The sequence below is a fragment of the Pieris brassicae genome, chromosome 4, assembly GCF_905147105.1.
Source record: "Pieris brassicae chromosome 4, ilPieBrab1.1, whole genome shotgun sequence".
Classification (NCBI taxonomy): domain Eukaryota; kingdom Metazoa; phylum Arthropoda; class Insecta; order Lepidoptera; family Pieridae; genus Pieris; species Pieris brassicae.
The window spans coordinates 14399066-14426054 of record NC_059668.1 but is presented as its reverse complement, the minus strand read 5'-3'; the positions used below and the strand labels follow the sequence as shown (position 1 = coordinate 14426054).

Here is a 26989-nt window from a genome sequence, read left to right as displayed (position 1 = left end):
ACGAACGCCTTCTATAATTTATAGACACCCAATTAAACCGTCAGTATGAAACGAGGTACCAGTTTAAGTTACTGCAGATTTTTCGAGCTTATTACGATATTTTTACGGAGAAATTAAGATAGTTAATTGCGTAATGGGATTTAATTTACTTTGGACCCTTTAAGGGATAGGTTTTTGTTCTTCCTATTAGGTATATTTTTGCTTGTCTCTTTAAATTGAAAGAAATATAATAATATATTCTACAAAGTAATTAATAATTTCAGAGCAGTGTTGGCCTAGTGTTTTCAGCGTGCGATTCTCATCCCAGAGGATTTCGGTTCGTTCCCCGGCTGAGAATGGACTTTCTTTCTATGTGCGCTTTTAACATTCGCTCGAACAGGGAAAACATCGTGAGGAAACCGGCTTGCCTTAGACCCAAAAAGTCGACGGCTTGCGTCAGGCACAGAAGGCTGATCACCTACTTGCCTATTACATTAACAAATGTTCATGAAACAGATACAGAAATCTGAGGCCCAGACCTAAAAAGGTTGTAGCTTGATTTTTATTTTTATTTTATTGATAATTTTAGTAACGAAACGCTGGCAACGACCTTTTTTAAGTTATTTTTGATATCCTTTGCACTTATTATTAATTATACTTTACTTTTGATATATGAAAATTCTAGATAAAAGGGTAATTAACGTTTATAACGTTTCAGGAAAAATAAATGTTTAATAATATTTTAGGTAATAGAAATATAAAATATTTTTCATTAACAAACAAATGTTTATCGCAAATTTTTTATTGAATTATTTTACTCGTAAATCTGTATTAGTAAAATGTCAAAATCCCCAATAAACAGTACAGAATGTTCCAACTGTGCTAAAAGCAGTTCAGGATAACAAAAGTAAATTTAGCAATAGTTTTGTCTGTATAAAGGAACTGTCAAAATTGCAAACATTGCGGTGAGGTATAAAAGGCGACGGGATTTCCAAAAAACACCTCGCAATTCGGATATTACGTCGAAAACCATCCAATACTTTTTCCGAGCTGTGTCGTCTTTTGTTAGCTGCTATACCTTTTCACATCTTCGTTTTTGTTCGACACCCAATATTTGCTGATTTATAGAAAGAGCTGTGCAGATAACACATAACGTAATATGTCAAGTTTTTAACGCAAGGTACGTGTAATTTGTTCGTAAGACTGGGTTTAAGGTTTATATATAAAATAAATATATCAATGAAAATTAAAAAATATATCTACGTTCTATGTAGCCATTCCATATAATATGTGTGTAAAAATTTTTTGGTTGGTGAGGTTGTTGATCGACCTACTATGACTGATATAGGCCTTTTTCAGTCATAGTAGGTCAGAGTAGGTCGGCCATTTTCCTTTACCATACGAGCGACTGCGCAGTTAGCCAAAAATTCCAATGGATGACAGATGCGCTTGAACAATGCATGGAAGTTTATGTGCAAATAACTGACAGATTATATTTCGTCAAATTTGTATAAAACGAATATTTTTATTACTAATAAAACCTCACTGAGTGTCGACTTTCATACTTAAAAATTCACTGTTTTATTCACTTTCAATTAGTCTTTACAAACTTGGACAAAAGCTTCGACGTTATTTTGGTTATTCTTATTCAAAGTCTAGACTGCAGTCTTATCTTTTTCATTAGTGGCGACTAGCTTACTACGGCGACGATTAGTCACGGAATACATTGTTTTAAGAACATTCTCGTTTTAGTGTTCTTTGTTCTTTCGTTACTGGCCTTTTTTAATCCCCTAACAAGTTTAACATTATACTACAACAAAAGTTGCCATATTGGTTTGAGTACGATAGTTCGAGCATACACTTGTTGCTATTGATCGAAATAAGAACTGGTGATCAGATTTTTTTATAATAAATCTGTTGGTATTAGACATTTCTTAGTACGATATTTAAAAATAAATAATGTTACATATCGCTTGCCTCGATCTTTATTCTGCAACATCATTGAAATTATCTTAAAGAGGTATGTTTTGACTTTCTTAAGTTACTTTTATCCAATATATTCGAAATGCACCGATAGGAAAAATAACATACCTCAGTGCCGTGTTCACAACAATAATAAATCAAGTCCCAATACAATCGCACAAACTAACCTAAAGCTTTGTGACCAGACCCAATCCATCATATTAGCTAACAAACTAACCGGCTGTGATACAGAAATAACACTCGCTGGCCTCTATGTAAATGAAATGGAAGTTAACATTGCGTGACCAACCTGAATTTCAGGATTCCAATTGATTTTGAATTTAGAGCCAAAATTATGGCAATGGCTGTGTATAATTCAAGATTATTTAGCTTTTCTTTAATTGATATCTACCAATAGTTTGTCTACCTCGTTCACTTTACGTTGATTTAAACTATTCTGTATAGAATAACTATAAGTAGTAGTACTTGTATAAGTAGTTTCTCTGCATTAGTATAGAACAAAGTCACATCCCACCGTGTATATTTTGTCTTTTACTGACCCTCTTTTGTTTTTATATATTAACGTGTCTTTCATTAATGTCATTAAATTTTTAATAAAGTGAATACTCGTTCCCTCTAAGGAAAGGAGGAATTAAATTTTAATTTCTAATCTAATATTTTAATTATCTGTCTGCTCTCAAGTCAATAGATTGTTTATGGCAAAAATACAAATAAAAATAACCACAGACTGAGCGACTTGCAACAAAGCATTCAGTTTACGCTTTGTTAAATCACTAATAAAATATAACAACTTTGCTAATGTTCGCAATGATTAAAATTGTTGTATCAGTATCTGTAACGTACACCTTTGAACGACTAGGTTAACATAAATAGCCGCACAATACTTCATTAAAACCAATTTGAAATCAAACACAAACCAGAATACAAAACATGAACATACGGTTTTGAAACAATACTCGGGAATGTAAAACCTAATTTGCATTCCGCAATGAGTTATTCACTCCACTATTACTCCACAATAATATTTTAATAGATATATATTATTATATATTAAACTAAGATATAAAGACATTGGGAGTAATAAATTCAGTTTATTTACCAGCAAAAACCAACCAAAACAATTTTTAGCGGTTTATTAACCTTCTCAATTATTTATATTTCAAGAAATGTAATAATTAATAAACGTTACAATAATTACTGATCTCGTTCCAACTGTATGCTTGATTCCTATTTTCTATCGCGTGTTAAACAATTTTTACTTGCATGACCTTTGTTTACATCTAGCCTTGACCCATTACTCCTCAAAAACTCTGCTTGGATTGCTTATATGAAAACTCTAAGAGCATATCTTCCGTCTATAGCACTTGTGAGTTGTGACGTAATTAAAGTAAAAAGCACCTCTTAATGAGACCGCGGCGCTGCCACTTATTAACTGGGAGTACGGCTTGTGTTAGCTATATGTATTATATATGAATGCAGAATTATAATTCAAGATCAAAATATACATTAGTGTACATACATCACATTTTTCTTATGTCTTCAGACAATAAATGTTTAGAACTAATAACCGAATAATAATCATTTGTTTGTAAAGTCAAGGCAAACATTAAGTGATGTGAAGATGGAATAAAATCTGTATGTTATATAAGAAAAGTAGAACTTTTCTCGGTTAGTTTAAATCCATTATCCCATCTAATATATATTGCACTGACTCTTGTATAGAATTTATTGTAGCGTCATAACCCTTAATCTCAATTTTATTACTATTTGAGTGTAGATCTATTTTATATGCTATGTATATCAATAAAAATATAAAATTGTGACTTTATTTGACATATTATTAATTCAGCTAAATTACAGTTCTATTTATTATAACTTTTTATACATATTAAACTAACTTTAATAATTAAAACATAGATACACACACCAGTGTTCAGCTTCAGCGTGAGACTCACATCCGTGGAATCGTAGGTTCAACCTCCGGCAGTGCCAATGAATTCTATGTCCGTATCTCACAGTCACTCGTACCTACGGTAAAGAAAAACAAAAGTGTGTCATAGGTCATCATTCGAGAAAACTTGTATTTTCGATTTTCTACGAATCCATCACGTCGGAGATTAAGACAAACGTTCAAGGCTTGCCAATTCTGACTCGGCTCCTTTTTGTTTTCTGCCTTATTTGAAATACGCAGGTTTTGAATATCGATTTTCTCATTTCGTTTTTAAACTGTTTCTATCTGTGAGGTGGGGTCCTTTTTTATATTTCGTATATGGAAAACCCTTACGCTAAATGTTTAGTACATTTTGACACACATCAATTTATCCAGTAATAATAAAACAAGTAATTTTAATTCTAAGAAACGATACCAGCAAGACTAACGTAATACGTGTAGATAATATTTATTTATTTTTTCATTTATTTATTCATTTGCGAAACAAACAGATACATCTCTAAAAGTAGAAGTCAGAAAAGAAATATAAACATAAAATTAAAGCATTGGATATATCCACAAAAAGTTTCACTGATAAAAAAAGATATAAAGCAAAACAAAGCATGACATGACAGCAGTTCTGCTGAAAAATATTTAAGTAGACAATACAATACAAAATATTTAAGTAAACAATACAAAGTTTATAAATCGGTAGAACGACAGATATACTAGTAGCCATAATAAGAAGAAAGATACAAGGTTTACTACTCGAATAGTTGTTTTAACCTATTCTTAAATGAAGCGATAGAGGAGTGCGAAAAAAGATCGATATTAGTAGTAGAATCAAAAGTAGAACACATCCTGTGAAGAGGCTCACGGAACCCAATGTTGGTTCTGGGAGTCGGAAGCTTAAAGGTTCTGTGCGTGCGTAGAGATCTGGCAGGAATATTGAATCTTATGAGTTCGAGAAGATTTGAACAAGTTAATTCATGTACGCATATTTTTCTTATAATGACACAATCTATCAAACTACGTCTAGTACTCAAAGAAAGTAAATTATATTTTTTTAAAAGTTCGTTGTATTTAGCCCTACCACCGTTCATGCGACAATTTAAAATACGAGCCTATCGAGATCTTCCTGAATAAGTTCCACATCAGAAAGTGCAACTACCGTTTTATATAACTTTAAGTCGTCTGCGTATAACAAGTACTTGCAGTGTAAAAAACATAAACATATGTCGTTGATAAATAAAGAAAAGAGCAACGGCCCAAGGATTGAGCCCTGGGGGACACCGGATGTCACAACTATTTGAGAAGAAGTAAATACATTTATTACCACTGATTGAACACGATTAGATAGATATGCCGTAAACCATCTTAAAAGATTGCCCTTAATACCATTAAAAGACAGCTTTTGTAAAAGCATCATATGGTCAACCTTATCAAAAGCCTTTTGAAAGTCCGTGTAGATTGTGTCTATCTGATGTTTATTATCTAAACCGCTAAAAATATAATTAGTAAAAACAAGGAGATTAGAGAGAGTAGATTTACCAGCTGCGAATCCGTGCTGTTGGTCTATAATAACGTGCCTTAGGCTGGAATAAATTCGTCGGTGAACTAATCTTTCAAAGATCTTAGGGATTGCAGAAAGTATTGAAATCGGTCGGTAATTTTCGACATCACTCCTTTCACCAGTCTTAAAGATAGGCTTTATATAAGATAATTTCCAGTAATCAGGAAAAGTGCCACTGGACATACACTTATTGAATATAATCTGTAAAGGGACACACAATGAACGATGTGTATGCTTTAGAAAAACTGGTCTAATTTGATCTGGACCAGGACCTTTACTGGGATCAAGCAAATATAGTTCCTTGCTGATCTCATCTAAATCGAAATACAAGTTATGCACAAGGATCTGAGAGTCACTGGAAAGGCTCTCTTCAACTGTGTACACAGCGTCTCCATCCGAGTGAGTTTGAGGTTCAAATATTGACTGAAAATAATTTGAAAATAACTCAACTATTTGTCTGGGATCGTCGGATGAAATGCTGCCATACTTAATTAGTTTAGGGTAACCTAAATTACTTTGTTTTAGAGTGGACGTGTATTTCTAAAAATGTTTGATATTAGATTTAAGCGATAGTTCAATCCTTTCTATATAGCGCTTATAACAAAGTTTCATAAGATTTTTAACACGTGCTCTTAATAAAGAAATCTCTTGATAGTCTACTCGACTAGCCTTTGTAGGTCTTCCAGCGACACCAGATTTTCTTCTTACGATTAAGAGCTCTAATCAGCCCTCTGCTAAACCAAACTGGATACTAACGGGATATAGATTTAGATAATGGCACGCAGGCAGCAATAATTGCATTTATTTTTGAGTAGAAGACGGTAACAGCATCCTCAGAATGGGACGTGGCTAGTAATGTCACCCAATCGACCTTATCGATAGCATTATTTATTAAGTCATAATTTGCATTAAAGAAATTTCTTTGATTGAAAGTAGCTGATGTCATGACAGTTAACCTATTAACAGTACTAAGAATATCTAAAGGCGGGTGACCAAGTAAAGGATCATCAGAGAAATCAACACGCCCGGGAAGTGTTGTTAATACTAGGTCCAGGAGCCGCCCATTGTTGTTGTGGATAACATTATTTTGTTTTAAATTCATAAAAGACATGGTATGCAACAACAATTTCGATGACTCAGTATTTGCAGATTGTAGTAGGGTATCTGGAGAGGATGACCAGATGAGATAAGGTAAATTAAAGTCACCTGTAATTATGTAATTAGAATATCGAGCGCTAGCGTGTATGTCATGCAGTTTTTGAAAGAATTTTAAGTATGCAGAGGTATGAGTAACGGGAGAAAAGTAACAAGCAGTCAGGAGGAGACCAGCATGAGATGGCATGTGAATGTATATTTCCTCCAAATCCGGGGCTTCAAACTTAGTCAATCTGATAGATTTAATTCCTCTTTTCACCATAACTAAAACTCCACCGCCACCTTTTTTACGAGAGAATTGAAGGTTTCTGTCCCGTCGAAATACATCATAACCACCCGAACGCAACTCTCCATCAAAGACAGAATCCACCAACCAAGTCTCAACCAGAATAATATCATCAAAGTTGCTGAGAAGAATACTATTTCTGAGTTTATCTATTTCACTCTTGATGCCTCCAAAGTTTTGATAGTAAATAGATAAGGTATTTTGAGCCATTATCCATAGTCAAAAATATGAAAGATAGGAAACAAGGTGAAAATTATAGAAAAATCCAGTTTCGCACTCCACACCGCAGTTAAAGAATATTTAAAGATCAAGATACATTATATTATTATGATGATGAGCAACACGTAGGGCCCAGACGGATTAGTAGCAAACGTAGCACTTCGTAGCACATAAAATCGTCACCGAATAGCAGTTGTAGCTACGGAGATCTACACGAGTAAAATTGAAATAAACTCGATTTCCACGCTTCTCGATTAAAATAAAAACATGCAGAGTGCGTAATGACCCACTTTCTGTTGATATGTACAAAGGATTTCATCAAGTTGTACAAATGTAAAAAGCCAGTTTTTCTGACGTGGTATTGGTGTTCTTGTTGTTAACACTTACATTCATTTTTGTTGTACAAAAGAGCGTTTGCTTTTGTCTATAGGTAAAGGATTTAGAGGTAAAAGTGTATTAAGTACCTTTGATAAAAACAGCAACATTTATTAGGATGTTTTGGCATACAATTTGTAAAATTAAAAAAACCGAATACCGATTCAGTTTTAAATTTAAAACGACGAATTGTTTTGTCTTTTGTTAAAATAGCTTTTACACATTAAGAAAAACACTTTTTGAACGGATTAAAGCTATGTATTATTAATAAAACTTATAGTTATTTACATAATTCTAAATTTTAAGTTTTTTCCGACGTTTCGCGTACTTTTCAGCGTGCGTGGTCACGGTGATCCGCGAAAACAGAGGACACCGTGAGTCATTTTTGCAAAAACCCGTTATCTTTTAGTCGATACCAACTTCGGGGCAATAAATACAGATAAAATAACTTTCTCTGCAGCTTTGACATTTAACACCTTTCGTTTTCAGTCACCGTGACCACGCACGCTGAAAAGTACGCGAAACGTCGGAAAAAAATTAAAATTTAGAATTATGTAAATAACTATAAGTTTAATAATAATACATAGCTTTAATCCGTTCAAAAGTGTTTTTCTTAACGACGAATTGTATTTAAATATTCTTTGACTATGTCAAACTTGATATTGTATAGTAAGCGTCCATTATTATTAGAAAATCCTTTATGGCTTGATAGTGGGTGAGAAAATCGACTTAAATTGTAAAAATAATATTTTTTTTAATGCAGGTTTAATCACCAATATCTTTCTAAAGCTATAAAGAGCTTATTTTCATATTATTATTTTATTTAGCTAAAATATAGCAAACATACATTGATATTACAAAGTCAATGGCCCTCGTGCCAGACATATTAGTTCTCCAACAGCCCCGTTATTAGTTGGAGGGTAGTCACAAGTATTGTTCAACTTTGTTTGATTGTTTATTGTTTTTCAGATACTTTTATTGTTCGAGCACCGTGCGAATATTTATTGCTCCGACCTTTGGCCTTTGTTTATTTAATTTCCAGTTTCTAATGTATTTGGTTATTAATTTTGTGTAAGGGATAGTTGAGCCGAGATTTTAGGTTATTGAGTGTTTTTGTATTTAATTAAATAGAGTCGATTCATGTTTTATCAAAGTTCAAAATGCTAACAATGAGTTCAAATAGTCAAAACGATAATTAATATTTTCTTATTAAAAACAATGATAACTTTGGCTTATTTATTATTTATTTATTTATAAACACTTCATTGCAAGTGTACATAAATGTAATACAAATAAAATAGATAGAGAATAGTTAGAGGAGAGCAACTGGCGGCCTTATAGCTTTCAAGCGATCTCTTTCAGGCTACCACTGTGAGACTTTTTTAGATTAAAACAAATCACTGTGAGGAAAATTAGAACAAAGTAAAGCAATAAAAATTGAAAGGAATATTAATAAAAAAGGACCGCCACTCTCGCCAAGTTTTTTGTTTTACAAAATGTTTGTAAGGAGCTGCAACCATTACACCACGTTGTACATGGACTTTTAGCTAATTAATAGTTAATTGATCATAACACACCAAGATTTGTGCTCTATGAGCAGTACGCAAGGGTGAAACAGGAGCACGGACTTACATTCTCGTGTGAACAACACGCAATATTTATTACAACATAAAGAGATTTTTCACAATCTAGCTCAAAGCGGATCATAAGTCTACTTCCAAGACAATCTCCACTTTTCGTCCGAGATTAAGCATTAAACTCAAAGATAAGGATGATATATAAAAAGTAAGTGTTAGGGTCCCCAGGTCCGCGACTGATGGCCGCAGGACGCCATTTTATTAAGGCTTCCATTTAACGAAATGGCGTCACTCCGCAATCCTCTTTATATCCTTTTGTTAGAGACCGACAATTCTGAGGTGGTATGCTATTTTTATTTAACTCATATATTTGGTATTAAGAAATTTCTAGAAATATTTGGACTGTAATATACTAGTAGATTTTACAGTCCAAATACATATTAAATTCAGGTTTATGGCGTAAAGTATTTCAATTTTCATACCGCTTTGACTGAAACTGTAAGTAACGTTAAGTGAATGTCCGTCATTTTGTATTTCATTCATTCCTTCTTTTATAGAAATAGCTTAGAAGATAGTCTTCACTTCAACATAAATAAACAGTTATATACACACAACAAACCAAATACTTTTATTGTAGGTACAAAATTATACATCATACCTCCACTACAATACAGTGTGTATTGTGTACGCTTTCCCGTAATTTGTTGAATATTAATTATAAAATTCCGCAAGAGAAGACTCAATGTGTAGTACACACTCCTATTTGTAACACAACGTAAATTCAGAATGCAGAAAGACGACAACACTATTTTCATTTTTATTAATAAGCCATGTCTTATTGTAAATAAATCCCTGAAAAATCGTAAATCAACCCGGTTCCAAGAGATTTCCATAGATAAACACAAAAGTAGAATGTAAAGTGAACTCTGAAAAGGTTCAACCCTGCGGTCTCATTGTAGTAATATGTCCACCTCGCTCACATTATTTGACGGACCCCTTCGTATAAAAAGCGGAACTATTTATTGTGTCCAAATAATAGGTCGTTTAACCATAACTGTACTATTTGATTTAACACTTTGTCGTATAAATGCATTTGAACACTGGCACAGAGAGATAATCAGCTATGTTTTCTTAAAATCTTTAAGAAGTGAAATGTGTAGGTTAAGTGTCCGCCCATCGCTCACGACTCATTTCAAATATTTTATGGGAACCCAAAACAGAGCAAAACGATAGGAATAGTCATACTATATAGATGTTATAAATAGCATAAAAAAATATATACATTTAACGAAGTTAAGCTAAATATCCCAAACTTACAATTTAGTGGCTTAGATAAACCAGAAATATGTTGTGCTCACAATATTTTATTATTATCTACTCTTTATGTAATAAAGTAGTTTGGCACGTCAAAGCAGAAAAGGTCATTGCGTTACAGAACGAGTAAGCTATTCTCATTTTAATGCCGATGTAGACAATTCTTAAATTAAATATTTAAAGTTTAAATTCAAAGCGACTTAAAAAATATATTAACATAGCAGAGTAAAATTTTGTCAACTGTTATTAGTTTAACTATATTAATTTTCCCATCCCACTTTCCCATTAATTCAATCAAATAGCACAATCTTAATCATGGAACTTTTAGATGTTTAATAATCAGCTAATTAATAAAATAATCCAGCAGGTGTACGCGACGCGGTGGCTAGATATCCAGTACTGGTGTTCGTCCATGGAGAGAGCTACGAATGGAGTTCAGGCAATCCATACGATGGTACCGTCCTTGCATCTTATGCCGGCCTGGTAGTTGTTACTATAAACTATCGCTTGGGTATTCTAGGTAAGCGTTATTATTAATTACATTCATATAGGCTATTTTTATTTGTTACTTATTTAACTAAACACCTCAATTTAATACTAAACGTGGATTAAAGTTAGTACGAGTTAGTTACCATCGTAACGATGTTATTCTCATACAAAAATTAAGTTGAATATGATGAATACCGTTTATAATAACGCCGATTCTAAGTCTTATAAAAAAATATTTTTTGTTGTAATAAATAAATTTGAATGCTATTGCGATTTTGAGGTCTGCCAATATTACAATAAGGTTTGGTGTGAGAATTATCTTAATTTTTATTTGAAACAAGGAACATAATGTTAAAAACATTGCTTCTTTAAAACAGGTAATGCTGTACTGCGAGTGATCACTAAAAGCTCGAATTTATAAGTCAGAGGTACACGCAGGTACTAGCTTTAATGTCTAAGATTCAGATTAGAAACCAAGTATGACTACTGAATATTCAATTCAATACGAGTTTGATACATAAATGACTTTGAAACCTACCCTATATGACTCAGATGTCTCTTTATGTTCTAAGTTATTAAAAAAAAGTTCCAGATTCAAACCATAATAATCACACACTCAACCACTAGGCTTAGTCCTGCAAAATAAAATCTCATCTCCAAGTCTACATTTATATCGTCTAGCTTGATACGCGGCATCGAATACGTGTCTAAGAGTTCGTGAAAGTAATCTTCGATAATAATCACAACCAATGTTTGTTCGAACACAAATCCATTGTTACTACGTTTGCAAATCTAAAACACATTTCTAATCACCTATTCGCGTGACTTGACTCCATTGTTGTTGAATGACTGTCTTTATTACTACAATCAATGTTTTTGCAATAAGCGAGACTGTGTATTGTATGCGGATTGTTATAACTATTGTTCTACTACTTTTTATAAGTTAATGGTAAACCATTGTAAAGAATCTGAAGACTTCTATTTAGCAGCTAATATTTATTGATATACCCCATTTAAGCATATTATACAAGCGTGGTAGACACAGGTGCGCTCTCTGTACTATAGTTGTCATGGCTGTCATAATTTCACCTGTAGCAATACTCCAAGTACTCTACGACCGTAAGACGAATTTTGTGTAAATTCAATATCATTTATTTATTTAGGTAACACAATGTACACTTATGAACGTCAATGAAGAAATACATATTATATGTTTAATGTTTTTAATTTTACATTTACTGCCAGTTCTCAAATCAAGGGCGTGGAAGAGAAGAACTGGCAATAAACTCTCCGTCACTCTTTTTAATTGCCAAGTTTTTAATTTTACACAATGTTTGTAAGGAGCTGCAATCCTTACAAACATTGTGTAAAATAAGGAGCTGCAAGCATTACATTAAGAGCAACCATTGCACTAGAGCTGTACCACATTACATTAAGAACTTATGTTCCACATTCTTAATAGTAATTAATAGTTAGTTAGTGCATAGTTTCTTTGGATGTTTTACATTCTGTTGATGTAGCTATAAAAAAAATTAAACTTAAATTTCGCAATATCCCAGACTCTTAATTTAATTATTCACATATTACATTTTGTGTAAATATATATTCTTTTTCTTCTTTATATAAAATATTATATATTAAGAAACTTTATAATGTATATATATATTATAAAGCTTCCTAATACATATAAGAATTACACTTCATATCTTATTACTGCAGAGATCTTCCAATTGAGATTTGAATATTTCGGGTAAATGCTAGCAAGATTCGATCGTTACAAAAGTAACTTAGTAACGTGAGCAATCGTTACTAAGCAAGTATTACTTTTTCTTTTACAATGGCTTGTAATTTTACGTTTTGGTGTTTAATTGTCACAATAATTAAGTAAACCCCGAAGACAGCCCGGCACGAGTATTTTGCAAGCAGGCGCAGAATTGAATTGTGCACGAGTGCCGCGTACTATTAACCCCTAAACTGACTGAAAATCTTAGGAATAGCTATATCCGGGATGCGAACCTAAACATGATCTGCGTTTAACAAATATCTACGAAAACATGCGTCATGAATCATATTCCAATAATTGTTTCACCTATGAAACAAAATACGTAACTAGGACTAATATTTACATCATATTTTGAAGACTAAATAAAGTGTATCATGAGTACTATTTTTGTTGGTGTTTTTAAACGGAATTTCAGTGGTTTAAAACATACAAAAACGTGAAGCCTATGATTAAATTCACCTTTAAAATTCAAAAATGTTTCACGGTAGATATTCATACGTATCTGTTAACAAACTTTCACATTGAAACATGCAAACTTTCCACATAATTTCAACAGTATTATCAATATTGACTTTTCATAGTGCGTCATTATAAGTAGGCTTAGGCTAGACTAGACTTCGTCATTCTTCGTCATCTTTATTAGGGTAACTCAATACTTGCTAATTGTAAGTAATAATAATAATAAATTAAGATTGGAGCTACAGAGTAAGACCTCACCTAGCATGCGATTCTAGTTTTGAGACCGCGAGTTGGTTGTTTTTATTAATTGTGCTGTGGGGTTTTTTCTAGGTTATTCACTTCAGTCGTAATGTAGATAAAACATTCCGTCAACAATCTTCAAAAAAAATTTATCCATGTATATCAGACATAACAAAAAGCTTAGCATATAAGTAATCGAAGTAATTGATGCAGAAATAAGAGGTATGGACCCTCTGGATTATTATGAGAACCATCTTGACTGATTAACAATTGCCAGCAAAATGCAAGAGACTAAGAATAGGGACACGCAAACAAACAATAGTTTATAAAAGCTGTATACTTCCGGTGACCCGAATTCGACGAATACTCAAGTCAACAGAAAATCTACTTACAACGAAAATTCAGTATTAAAGCTGTCTCAAACTCAACAATGTCTTCGAAAACAATAATTTTGGAAGTTTTTAAAAGTTTGGCAACTTCGCAAAATGTATTTATTGAGAGTTCTTGCGAAGTATGAGACATTAATTGGTGTTTTTGAAAGACAATTAAGAGAATGTTTTGATAATATTGTATATAAGTAGAATTTGTTAATTAAAATAGTGTTGACATTATAAAACGATGTTCTCCTTGGTTATAGCGAGTACTACAATTTTAAAGTCATTTTAATATATTAACTGTTTGGTATGTAGTCGAAAGATAGCTATTTCCATTCGAAATCGATACTGCCTTCAAGTATCACATATTGCAAGCTCTCGCAGTAACGTGGAGTTGAGTACAACATAATCTCAGAGAACCAAAAGTTTATGAAGTCTGCTCACCAACCAGAATGAATCTACTCCATATTCATAAAAGTCCAAATAGTCTTCTTGTAAAATAGGTAGTGAGTTATAATCTGGACCACGTCCAACTGTCAATCATAAATACCAGAAAGGTTGAAATGTCATTTGTCACTTGATAATTAGCAATTGAAATGATTACTTGCTTAATAAGTTCATTAGAATTAAGATTGCGTAATTTGAAAGGTATTCGTCAAAGGCAGCATTTAGTAACTCGGTAACTTAAACACCGCACTCAGAGTCGTTTAGGTGAAATGAAATTGCCAGTAAACACGACATCTAATTCGGAAAGCGGGAGGACTCAAATGTAACGCGTCTGAAGTACCCTTCATAGTCACCGTCTTAACATAATGTCTACTGTCTAAAATTGTACGATTATTGGCGCTAACCTTGGCATTGGCCTCTGATCTCTCTGATCTTCTTCTGATCTTTTGTTCTTGTCTGACACACATCACGTTGCGATGGTTTCCTATGTGTTTCATTGCCGTACGAGCAAGTAATAATTTCGCAAATATTAAAACATATATTATTACACAGCGTGTATTCAGTATTTAGTTTAAATCGAAAAACACAGCTCATACGGCCGCTTTTAGAACGAGGGGAAAAATAGATCAACTTAAACGTTCCATGAATATTTATGAAGTAAAATATGGGAAGTCGAAAAATTTAAGATAAAAGAATATTTTAAAATACAAAATACTTTTTATTTAAGTAGGCTTTACAAGCACTTGAATCAAAGAGATACTACTGTCGAGTGACAAGCTTACCACTTTGTAAAAAAACTATTACAATATTTTGAAGCAACTTTTTATAAGTATTTTCCTTGTAACTCTCTAGAAAACGTAGATTATTACATATTTCATGATAAAATAATTTATTTTAATTAACATGCCTCTTTCATTAGCAAATAACTTGGGATTAAAAAGAATGGCGGAAAGTTTATTGCCAGTTCTTCTCGTCCGTTCTACGCCCTTGATTTGAGACCTGGCAGTAAATGTTAAATTAGAAGCAATTAGCAATTAATATGTATTTCTATAACGACGTTCATAAGTGTAAATTGTGTATATCATATTTTAAAAGTATAATATATATAGTATAATATATAATATATTGATAATTTTATTATTAATTTTCAAAATATGCCGCAAATATATATATATATATAACATAATATATATTTTTAAACCAAGACGTGTGTAAAGTGTTCATAGAGATTATAGATGTCGTATAAAAAAAATAAAAAAACTGCGAGTTCGTTATGAAATTTGATAAAAATTGATTTGATTTAGCCTCTTGATTATTGTTTACCGTCGTATTTTAACTTTTAAAACGTCAAACGCCATGGTTACTATGTAAAATTATTTAGGTCTGAAGAAGAAAGCTTTTAAGTTCTCAATTACTTAGAATGCCTGAAAGAACTCGTTGAAAGGCCCATGAAAGAAACTCCTCCTAGTGGGAGTGCCATGCTGTTGCTTTCGGGCTTCAGCCAATCGGGCAGGCACGACCGGGGCAGTACCACTGTCTCACAGAAAACCGGCGTGAAGTGATGCAATAGGTTCATCTTATTGTACTCGCGTTTCGTGCGGTGAGTGAGACTCCCGGAGCCCATCAATTCCCCCCTCCCCCAGAATATGAAGATGCAGTTTAAACAGAGATTACCCCAGGGGGGTACCACACGTTTCCGCTGTGGAGAATCCCCCTCTGAGCGTCCATCATCGGAACAATCAGTATTCGGTGGTGGATGCACAGGCTGCCCTTCGTATTCTGGGGTGGGCAAAAACTGCTCAAAAAACTATAAGTTTCGATCTCGGGGCAAACGGAAGAATTTACCGAAGGCATCCCCTTCCACGCTCTCAGTGGACTTTACCAATGTTAGGGGGCTCAACTCTAATCTTAACGCGGTTCACTTTCACCTCGAAACTGCGAAGCCGGCCTTATTCTTCCTTACTGAGACTCAGATATCCTTCCCGGCTGATACTTCCTACCTCTCCTACCCGGGGTACAAATTGGAACATTCATTTGTGCCGCGGGCGGGAGTTTGCGTGTACGTCAGAGAGGATATCTGTTCTCGTCGCCTCGGGTCGCTTGAAGGAAGGGACCTATCTAACCTCTGGCTGCGCGTAGACTGCGATGACCATCCGCGATTCTACGCATGCCTGTATAGGTCCCATAGCGGAAATACCGAAACTGAGCGACTCATTGAGCACATCCAATTGGCTACAGATTCCCTGCTCGAAGGGGTTCCTACCGCTGAAATCGTGATACTTGGCGATTTTAACGCTCACCATGCCGATTGGCTCGGTTCGGAAACCACCGATCACGCGGGAAGATCCTTTCACGACTTTGCTTTAGCTTACGACCTGTCACAAATGGTCCCTGCGATTACGCGAATACCAGATGTGGATGGTCATAAACCCTCTTTGTTGGACCTTCTGCTGACCTCACATACGGAGACCTATCAAGTCTCTGTTGACCCGCCATTGGGTTCATCGGATCATTGTGTGGTCCGGAGTACTGTGCCTACTACGCGCCCTCCTCGGCCCCGTTTTTCGGGTTGTCGTCGTATTTGGCACTATCGGTCAGCAGATTGGGATGGGATGCGGTCTTTCTTTGCGTCCTACCCTTGGGGGCCTATGTGCTTTTCGTCGGAAGCTCCAGATTCCGTCGCTGCCTCTGTCGCCGAAGTGGTTCTGCAGGGCATGGAACTTTTTATTCCATTCTCTGCGGTGCCGATCGGTGGCAGGTCACAGCCCTGGTTTAAGCGTTCTTGCAAGGCGGCATCGCGTCGAAAGCGAGAATGCTTTAATGCATGGGCGGAAGCGGCGATATCTCGTGATGCCAATACCAGCGAACATAAAAAAGCATATAACTCAGCCTCCAGGTCCTTCAAACGGGAAATCGCTAAGGCAAAGTCAGAGCACATCGCCAGATTTGGCGAGAGATTGGCCCAACTCCCTTCTGGGACTCGAGCCTTCTGGTCTCTCGCCAAAGCTGTACAAGGGAATTTTTGTCAGCCATCGATACCACCGCTGCACAGAGAGGATGACTCGCTCGCCCACACTGCGAAGGAGAAGGCCGACCTCTTGGGCTGTCTCTTTGCGTCCAACTCGACTTTGGATGACCGGGGGAGATCACCACCGGCGATTTCGCGGTGTGATAACTCAATGCCGGAAATCACATTCCAGCCACGTGCTGTTCGCAGAGCACTATCTTCCTTGGACATTCATAAGTCGAGCGGGCCGGATGGTATCCCTCCAATTGTGCTGCGTACATGTGCTCCTGAGTTGGCTCCGGTCCTGACGCGCCTTTTCCGGTACCTGTACTCGCTCGGCACTGTCCCGAAGTGCTGGAAGACCGCTTCGATACATCCGATCCCTAAAAAAGGCGATCGCACTGATCCATCCAACTATCGCCCAATCGCAATAACCTCCTTGTTCTCCAAAATAATGGAATCCATTATTAATGGCCAGCTCTTGAGTTATCTAGAGGGCCACCAGCTGATTAGCGATTATCAGTACGGCTTTCGTCGTGGTCGTTCAGCTGGTGACCTTCTAGTATACCTTACTCATAGATGGGCAGAGGCAATTGAGTCCAAGGGGGAGGTACTAGCGGTTAGTTTGGACATAGCGAAAGCCTTCGATCGGGTGTGGCACAAAGCACTGCTCTCGAAGCTACCAGCCTACGGGCTTCCTGAGAAATTATGCGACTGGATCTCCAGCTTTCTAGCCGATCGGAGCATCAAGGTCGTCGTCGACGGAGCATGTTCCGACCTTAAACCCGTGAATGCTGGGGTCCCACAAGGCTGTGTTCTGTCCCCGACCCTGTTTCTTCTGCATATCAATGACATGTTGCAACTTAGCAACATTCATTGCTATGCGGACGACAGCACTGGGGATACTCTTTACACTGGCCGGGCAGGTATTTCTCGGGCAGTTGTCGATGAGTACCGGAACAAACTTGTGTCTGAAGTCGAAACTCTTTTACGTGGAGTCTCGGACTGGGGTAGACTAAACCTAGTCCAATTTAACCCCAAGAAGACACAAGTTTGCGCGTTTTCCGCGAAAAAAATACCCTTTGTCGCTACTCCTCTTTTCGAAAACACTCTTCTTGAAGCCACAGCCAGCATCGGAATACTTGGCGTTGACATATCGAACGACGTTCAGTTTCGCGGTCATTTGGAGGGAAAGGCTAAATTAGCCTCCAAAAAGCTTGGTGTGCTCAGCAAGGCGAGACGGTACTTCACTCCGGGCCACCGCTTGCAACTCTATAAAGCGCAAATACGGCCCCACATGGAATACTGTTCTCACCTCTGGGCGGGGGCTCCCCAGTACCAGCTCCTTCCACTTGACCGTATCCAACGAAGAGCGGTTCGAATCGTCGATGACCAATCCCTCTCCGAGCGGCTCGATCCTTTGGCGTTGCGTAGAGATGTGGGGTCACTCTGCATCTTCTACCGCATTTACCATGGAGAGTGTTCAGAGGAGTTGTTCGGATTAATACCTGCAGCTGAGTTTCAGCATCGGACGTCGAGGCAAAATACAAAATTCCACCCGTATCACCTCGACGTCCGACGTTCCACGACTGAGCGTTTCTCAAGGCAATTTTTGCCGCGCACCACCGCTATGTGGAACCAGCTGCCCACTGAAGTATTTCCGAACCAATTCGACTTAGGGTCCTTCAAGAAAAGAGCGTACAAATTCTTAAAAGGCCGGCAACGCATTCGCGAGCCCTCTGGCATTGAGAGTGTCCATGGGCGGCGGTATCACTTAACATCAGGTGAGCCTCCTGCCCGTTTGCCCCCTATTTTATAAAAAAAAAAAAAAAAAAATTATTATTAAATTAAGCATTACTAAACGCTCAGTTGACTAATTTATATCATGACATAATATTTAATGAAATAACTGAAAATTCAGAAGCGGAAATATTCAATTACTCACTGTGAACAAATTCAGTAAGGAAATTGCGCCGACAACTTGGGAGAATTTAATATTCATGCTTCGATTGAAAACAATTTAGAAATAAATAACAACTTGATCTGCCTTCGACGTGGGCTTAGGACAAATACAATAAGTAGTCGGTTTGTTTTTTCAGATAAAAATTATCAATACAACAAAACATATTTCTATAAACTACAAATTATTCTTAACAGTCAACATTACTTTAATTCTGAGGTAGTTTAGAAATAATAAAATGACACAAAACCATTTCTAACTCTATGTAAAATATATCTAACCAGCCGCGTACAGATCTTTTCATGGACTTGAACTCGCTCATCGTGATCCAAAATACAACGTAGATAAAATAATTTCATAAACAACGATATACTGGAAGAATACATATACGTATATATTCAAAATAAAAAATATAAGGATTGCTTACGATTGAGATAGTTCTTAAGTAATAGGCAATGGTAACAAGCCTTTTGTGTCACACGTCTTTGATGGGTCTACAACACAGTCTTTTTACGATACTTTCCTGTACCGCAAAAGCAAGTTATCATAACTTTTAATACCCCGAAAATCACCGAAATACTTTATATGGTCTTAGAATATTCGCATTGTGGCATCCCTTTGACATGTAAAAGTTATCCAAATTTCACATAGCTTCAACATTTTCGGCTACACACAGCGATGTTAACTACTTGGTATTATTATTTTTATTCCTATCATAAAACCACCCACATAAAGCATGAATTGTTAATAAAGTATTTCAATAAACTGACATTAAGAAACGAAGAATATTTTATGAGACAAAATCGTCTTTAACATATTTGTTGTACGGGTTTTTGACGTGTCTAAGTCACCTTTCTGTCAAGACCAGTCTTTGTGCCACCTCTCATTAATATTATATTAATCAAGTTAATCATAAGAAAATTGTTTTTACAAAAATTTGCGGATAATATTATTCTTGACTTAATAATTTTAAGTCAATATAATTATAATTTAAATGTTATTGTAAAGTAAGACAAGTTATTCAAATTAATATGGGAATTGTCGAGTATGTAAATAAACAAATTAACAATTCGGTGATGTATTAGTTGAACCTAGACCTGGAAATTGACCTTAATTGAAACATTAAACTATCGTAGTTAGTTTATGAAATGAACATGACACAATATTATTAAAATTATATATTTATAAGGAATATTAATAACATGTTTGTAGTATGTGCTATATTATGTTATGTATATACGTAAACATAGACTACAATGTTATTATTTATCAATTTTTTTTTATATAAACTTTGTCACGTCTTGTAAATACACTTGACGTTTTTTTATTGCAATAAAGTTCACAAAAAAGTGTACGACTTTTCATGAATTACAATCTAGCCTATACAATAATTATGGCTAATAAGTAATATTATCTTGACTTAATTTTCTACAATACTAATGAATAGCTTAAACTAAGGTAATGTTCATTGACAGTCTTAGTGTTAGTAGTAGTAGTCTATATAATGTTTTGACACTATGTTCATGTGTCCGAGATACCACACTTGCACTTATATTCACTACACTAGGTTTATTAACTCAAAAGGTTTAGTTCTCTTTAGGCGTGTAATTCCTGTCATGTCAAAAAATTGGATTGCCTCAGCATTCACACGGCTATGTAGTTTGTTTAAGTGAGCCAAAGCAAACCATTTCGCCGTATTTAGGACTGTATCCACATTAAGATCCTTGTCGATACTTTCATTTTTAATGTACCATGGTGCATTGACAATGTCCCGAAATCGTTGTATTATTTCTTTATTGCTCTCCGCTGTACAGCCCCAAAGCTGAATGCCCACACAAGCATTATCACTTGTTTATAGAGAAGTAATTTGTTATGTACAGGGGTAATTGTCTTCCTATTAGCCAGTACATTTGTTTGTATCTTACATCCTATTCATTTCGTAATTTTTTCACGTGTTCTTTCCATCGAAATTTAGCATCCAGAGTCATCGCAAGTTTTTAGCGATATTAGCATATGGAATTTTTGTATCGGTGATAAATAATCGTAAAATCGTAGTAAAATCGACATGAACAGATTTCGAATGGTTCCTTCTCTCAACTTCCATATGATGGTTTGAATTTTAAAAATATATTTCCTTCCGTAACCAGTTGTATTATTTCATTAAAAGCAGATTTTTTTTATTAACGAGCATCACAATATTGTTTATAGTACTGCATTTATTTTAATAAGATAAACATATAGTTACGTATTTACACAAAAATTCCATACAAAATAGTCCAACATATAGTTAAACATAATTCGGTTATTAAAATAATTATTTCCGGTGTATGTTTAATTTGTGTGGATTACGGCAATCTAAACGCGTATCAACATTGCGATATAAACAAAACAATGTTGACATTGCTTAAATGAAATGGAGACTCCATTCCATAAAATAACAAGCGTTTAAGTAATCATCCTTTACTGTTTATATAACCTGAAAACAAAGGAGTTGGGTAGATGAAACAGACTGATATTACGATATGAATAATGTGTATAATTGGAGACCTTTATACTGTTTTTTATATTGCTGAACAGCTCTTAAATAACGCGTGATCGGGATGTGTGTAAAAACTTCGATAATGTAACTCAATTTGTGAAAAAATACCAATGAAATTCCTATTCCGCAACGTACGCGCGTTTCGAAAATTATTGCCAATATAGCAAATTCGTGTACTACAGTTTTATATTCACATTAATATCTACTTAAATAGATTTATAGATACCATATTTAATCATATTCAGCCGTGTAAAGCCGGGAAGCCGCTAGTAAAGTTTCGCACACACTACTGATACATTGACAGGCGCGACACGTCACCGCTTTTGTAAGGCCATTAAATTTTGTAGCTTCTAAGGATTTTAATTTCCGTTGCTTTTGCCTTTTATGAAACCGTTTTATCGCTTAAATTATATAAAGGATGTTTATTATTGTAACAAAGCTTCTCTAACAGATTTCTAAACAAAAGATAATAATTATTTAGAATTTGGATTCCCGCAGAGAGTAAAATTAGATTCGCTTATGAAGGCAAGTATAATTGTTAGGATTTGTCTGGAAATAAACAGGGTATTTTTATTCCTGAAAATATTAATTTGTCAAACAATAAAATCAATGTAAATTACTGTACAACTTATTTTTTATGTAAAAAGGGGAAAACGGGCAGGAGTTATATCTGATATTAATTGATACCGCCGCCCTTAGGTACTTACATAGCCAGAAGGCTTACATACGTTACCGGCCTTTTAAGAATTGGTACGCTCTTTTTTGAAAGAGTCCTCTAAATAGAAATTGACCCGAAAATACATCGCTGGGGAGCTGGTTCCACATAGTGGTGGTGCCCGGCAAAAACCGCACGTTGAGTTGATATGGGTGTCGTTATTCTATTATATATTATTTCGTATTCTGCCTCGACGTCCGATGATAAAACTCAGCTGCAGGTATTAATCCGAACAACTCTTCAGCACTACCTGGGGTAGTGAATTAAACTAAATTGATGTCTCTTAGTGGCATTCTAAAGCAATGAATAAAATACTTCAGTGGGCAACTGTCCACATAGTGGTGGTGCGCGGCAGAAACTGCTTATAAAACAGCTGCAAGCTGTGCAGAAAAATCACTCGTTTCCTGATAGTAAGCGATATTACAAAGAATAAAAAAGAGACAATTTTCTTTGCAGGCTTTCTCAACCCTCGGTCAGATGAGTTCCCTCGGTCACCTGCCAACTATGGTATTATGGACCAGATTGCTGCTCTGCATTGGATCAAGGAGAACGTTGCTGTGTTTGGTGGTGATCCGACGAACGTCACACTAATGGGTCATGGAACTGGGGCGGCCTGTGTCCACTTTCTACTTACTTCATTAGCCGTACCGGAAGGTAAGTCTGTCTAAATAGAATCGTAATCGGCATTTAAAACAAGGCAAGACAAGAGAAAAATGGTGCTACAACTAGGTAGCACCATTGGTTTAACTTCAATTAAATTCCTTAAAAAATTAAGTAACAAATGTTAAAATATTTCAGAGATTTTAGTTCCTGTAAAAAAAATATTAAAAATCTCTAATATTTCGACTTATTCTATTTTAAGTCATTTATAAAAACCTAACAACACTTAGCGCAAATTATATCTACTTATAGTACAATTTACATTTTTTTAATAAGTTATAGAGCTAGAGTTAAAATTTGCTTAAACATTTTTAAACAAGCAAAATCTAACGAGGTGTTTCTATTAATTAAAAAATAATTATAAAGTGGCGCTACAACTTCTTTAGGTCTGGGCCTCAGATTTCTGAATCTGTTTTATAATCATTTTTTCAATCTAATAAGCATTAGGCAATCAGCCATCTGAGCCTGACGCACGCCGTCGTCTTTTTGGGTCTAAGACATGCTGGTCTCCTAACGATGTTTTCCTTCACCGTTCGAGCGAATGTTAAATGAGCACATAGAAAGGAAGTCCATTGGGTGCACCAAGCCGGGGATCGAACCTATGGCCTCAGGGATGAGAGTCGCACGCTGACGCCACTAGGCCAACACTGCCCTCTATTTTCTATCAATTAATAATAACTAAAATGTGTGTTTATAATATTCAAAATTGGTTTTATCCATTAAAGTGAAATAAGGACTCAACAATGTGATATAACTAGATTTAGATTACAAATTGCATCTGTTTGTCACTGTCTGGCCTTTCGTTTGTTTCTGCTCATACTTATTTATCTTCCCCTAACAAGGAATACTGTCCTACACACGGGCAAAGTACCTCATTGTTGAACTTTATTGCGCTTTTAGATCAACAATTCCCATTTAAGACGTGAAGGCTCCAAAATCAGTTAATTTTCGCAAATACTAGCGGACCCGACAGACGTTGTCCTGTCTTAACTGTGAATATTAATTTCGAATTGGTGTAATGAACTAAAAAAAATATTTCAAACTTACTAAAAACTCCATATTTAATTGAGCTTTTAATATGAGCTCTGAACTAAGAAATTCATTTTTTGTTAGAATTACCTCAAAGTTATGTCAAACAGCATAAGATTATATCAAAAAAGTTTGAATGAAATGAAGAAAAAAAATCCTAGTCAGGATTACTTAATATAGTGGTTAAGTATTCTTAATTTTTTTTTCTTACATAAGAACAAAAAAATAATTAGCTAAATCGGTCCTGACGTTCACGCGTGATGCCGAGTGATCAAGAGAATTAAGGATTCAGTTTTATATATATAGATAATGTTGTCATGCAATTTATATATAACATCTAAATTTTCATCAATAATAAATAAAGAAACAGTTTACTGATTCTTCCCTCTAACAATCTCAGACCATGGTCACTTAACATCACATAAGGCTTATGCCCGTTTCTCTCTGGTTCTATTAAAAAAAAATATCTAAAGAATAAATTTGTCTCTTTAATTAAGAAGACAAATATGTAAAGTAAGTATAGTACGTAAATACTGGTTAAGGTTTTATTATTGAATCTAATGCACTTACAGTTTTAAGCAAAACTAGCCTAAAGTATTCCCAACTTCCTTTGGCTCTTCGCGAAAGTTCCTCGTAAAATACTTCGCTATAATTTTGCGCCGAAATAATTCTGACTCAGCCATGCCACAGTTCAGAAGAAACAGCTATGCATTGTGATTTATTAAATAATAATTACGTGGTTAAACTTTATGCGTTTCATACTTAACAGTCATCTTTGCCCCTCTGTCAATCGATCTGCTCTGGCATAATGTTGCTACATGACAAGCCAAGTCGTTGTGTTTAATCGTGTATGGTACATAATATTCAAATATAATTCTTATCCATAAGTGTTATCTCGGGTATGCTTCTTTACAAGAACAAAGCAATACGTATGTTATAATTTTACCGCATTTCATTATCAGAACACAATGCGATGAAGAGAACAATTATTATTACCTGTTATCCGACTGCAACTGGCGTAAGCGGGCTGATTTCCATTATCTGTGTCACTTAAAGCTTTATATTATTTTGCACGAAGACAGCGTTTATGTCCCGACCTGGTTTAGAATTTCAACGTAAGTGTGCCTTAGGTTATTAATAAATAAACCGGCACAGCGTAAGTTTAGCTCGACCGAATTGAATTAATAAAATAATGTGGCCTTAGTAACACTTTTTATAGATATAGAGTTAGTTTATACTATAAAATCGTACATTTTTATGGGGCAGTTTGCAAGTGCGTTGCTGGGAATTTAAGATACAGGTACGCTCTTCTATTAAAGGCCTGTAAGTCGTAATTGTTCGGATATAACTTTAATGAAAGCCGGTTTCATAAATCGGTGTGTGAGTGTCTTAAAGTCTAGGTAGAACGGGTGGAATTCTGCATACTGTCTTTACGTCCGATGATGAAATTAAACCGCAGGTTAACACGAAAAGTAAGGACATATATACTGTGTTTTGGAAAAATGCTACATTCAGTCACATTTATTTAATATTTGGGTAATCTTTATACATTGTAAACATATTAAAAACTTTTACACTTTACCATTACTATTTTTATTTTTTAATAGGACTGTCTGGAAGAAAGCGCTTGTTAGTTGTTCGCTATTTTGTTGTTGTTTGTTTTGTGTAATGTAACAAAGCTTTAATAATTAAATAAATAAAAATATTATGTAGTTGTGGTACAATAAAGGCAATATGTATAAATTTTCACAATAGTAATATGATTATTTATGCATGATCTCTATTGAATTTGTTTTTAATATTCTCGTTAAGTTTTTATTATTATTTGAAAAATGTTTATTTTTCCGCTTCATTTGTCTCTGTCATCGAAATTATTTAAAATTGAAATAATTTTTTATAGTTTAGCGATTCAAGCGTAAATTATAAAAAAGGGAGTGGAGCCCTATAAAAATGTATTTTATACCGACAATTTTAAGGCATTTCTGGAATCATAATATAAATATTTACGTTTATATATAAAGAAAACTAACTTGAATTATGTTCCTATAAATATATGTATAATAGAAGCATTATAATGAAACAACTTCAAACTAATGTGATAGATATGGTAAATGATGTGTTGAAAAACTTTTACTATTTTTCAGAAAATTTTCCGATGACTTTCCAATCAACACATGAATATTCAAGTTTGTCGATCGTTGATAAATTCATTTTTTTGTGTGTAATGGTGAATGTGGTTATTCCCAGAACAGATTTTTCTTTTCACTTACGTAACTTTAATGACATTGTGGTGTATGATATTTTCCTTTGAATAATTGTAATGTAGAGGCAGGGTAAACCTTGCTGAGTTTCTTGCCTGTTCTTCTCAGAACAAGGCCTCCTGGCAGTTTTGCTAACGGATTCGTAGTCTTGCTCTTTCGCTAATTTTGTAAATGTTTTTGACATTTATAAGCATGCGCTAAGACGCATCTAAACTGAACTAACGTATTCTGATTGAATATTTTACTTTCGTTACCGTTTGCATATTAGCTTCATATAAAGAGTTTTTTAAAAAGCTTTTTGTAGTCTAAAACTATTTCAAAATCATATATGTCCTCATTATAGGTACTTTAAACATATTTCTGTAATGGTGAATGAAAATATTAGTAGGTGTATTTTTGGCTAAGTATATAATGTGCTCGTTTACATTTAACCAGTCTTTTTCTTTATGTCTATAGCCTAGAGCCACGAGGCACAATACAAACGAAATTGTGATGGTGGCGGGCGGAAGATGGAGATGGCCAAAAAATAGAAATGGGGATAGCCTTGGAGGAGGCTTGGGAGATCAATATAAACATACAACTTTTTACACAACAGTGGCAAACTGGTAGGAGGCTCATCTGATGTGATACCATTA

The 26989-nt window shown here is 34.9% G+C and overlaps 1 protein-coding gene across 3 annotated transcripts in view; it reads left to right on the top strand.

Moving 5' to 3' along the window:
- LOC123708921 (neuroligin-1) overlaps positions 1 to 26989 on the top strand; it is a 72051-nt gene that overhangs the window by 24254 nt on the left and 20808 nt on the right. For 2 of the 3 annotated variants that reach the window (XM_045659935.1, XM_045659937.1), the window contains exons 3-4: positions 10756 to 10911; positions 22861 to 23058. In XM_045659935.1, coding sequence (XP_045515891.1) covers positions 10756 to 10911; positions 22861 to 23058 — 354 coding nt within the window. The remainder of the gene's footprint in view (positions 1 to 10755; positions 10912 to 22860; positions 23059 to 26989) is intronic. The other variant, XM_045659936.1, reaches the window with a different exon arrangement.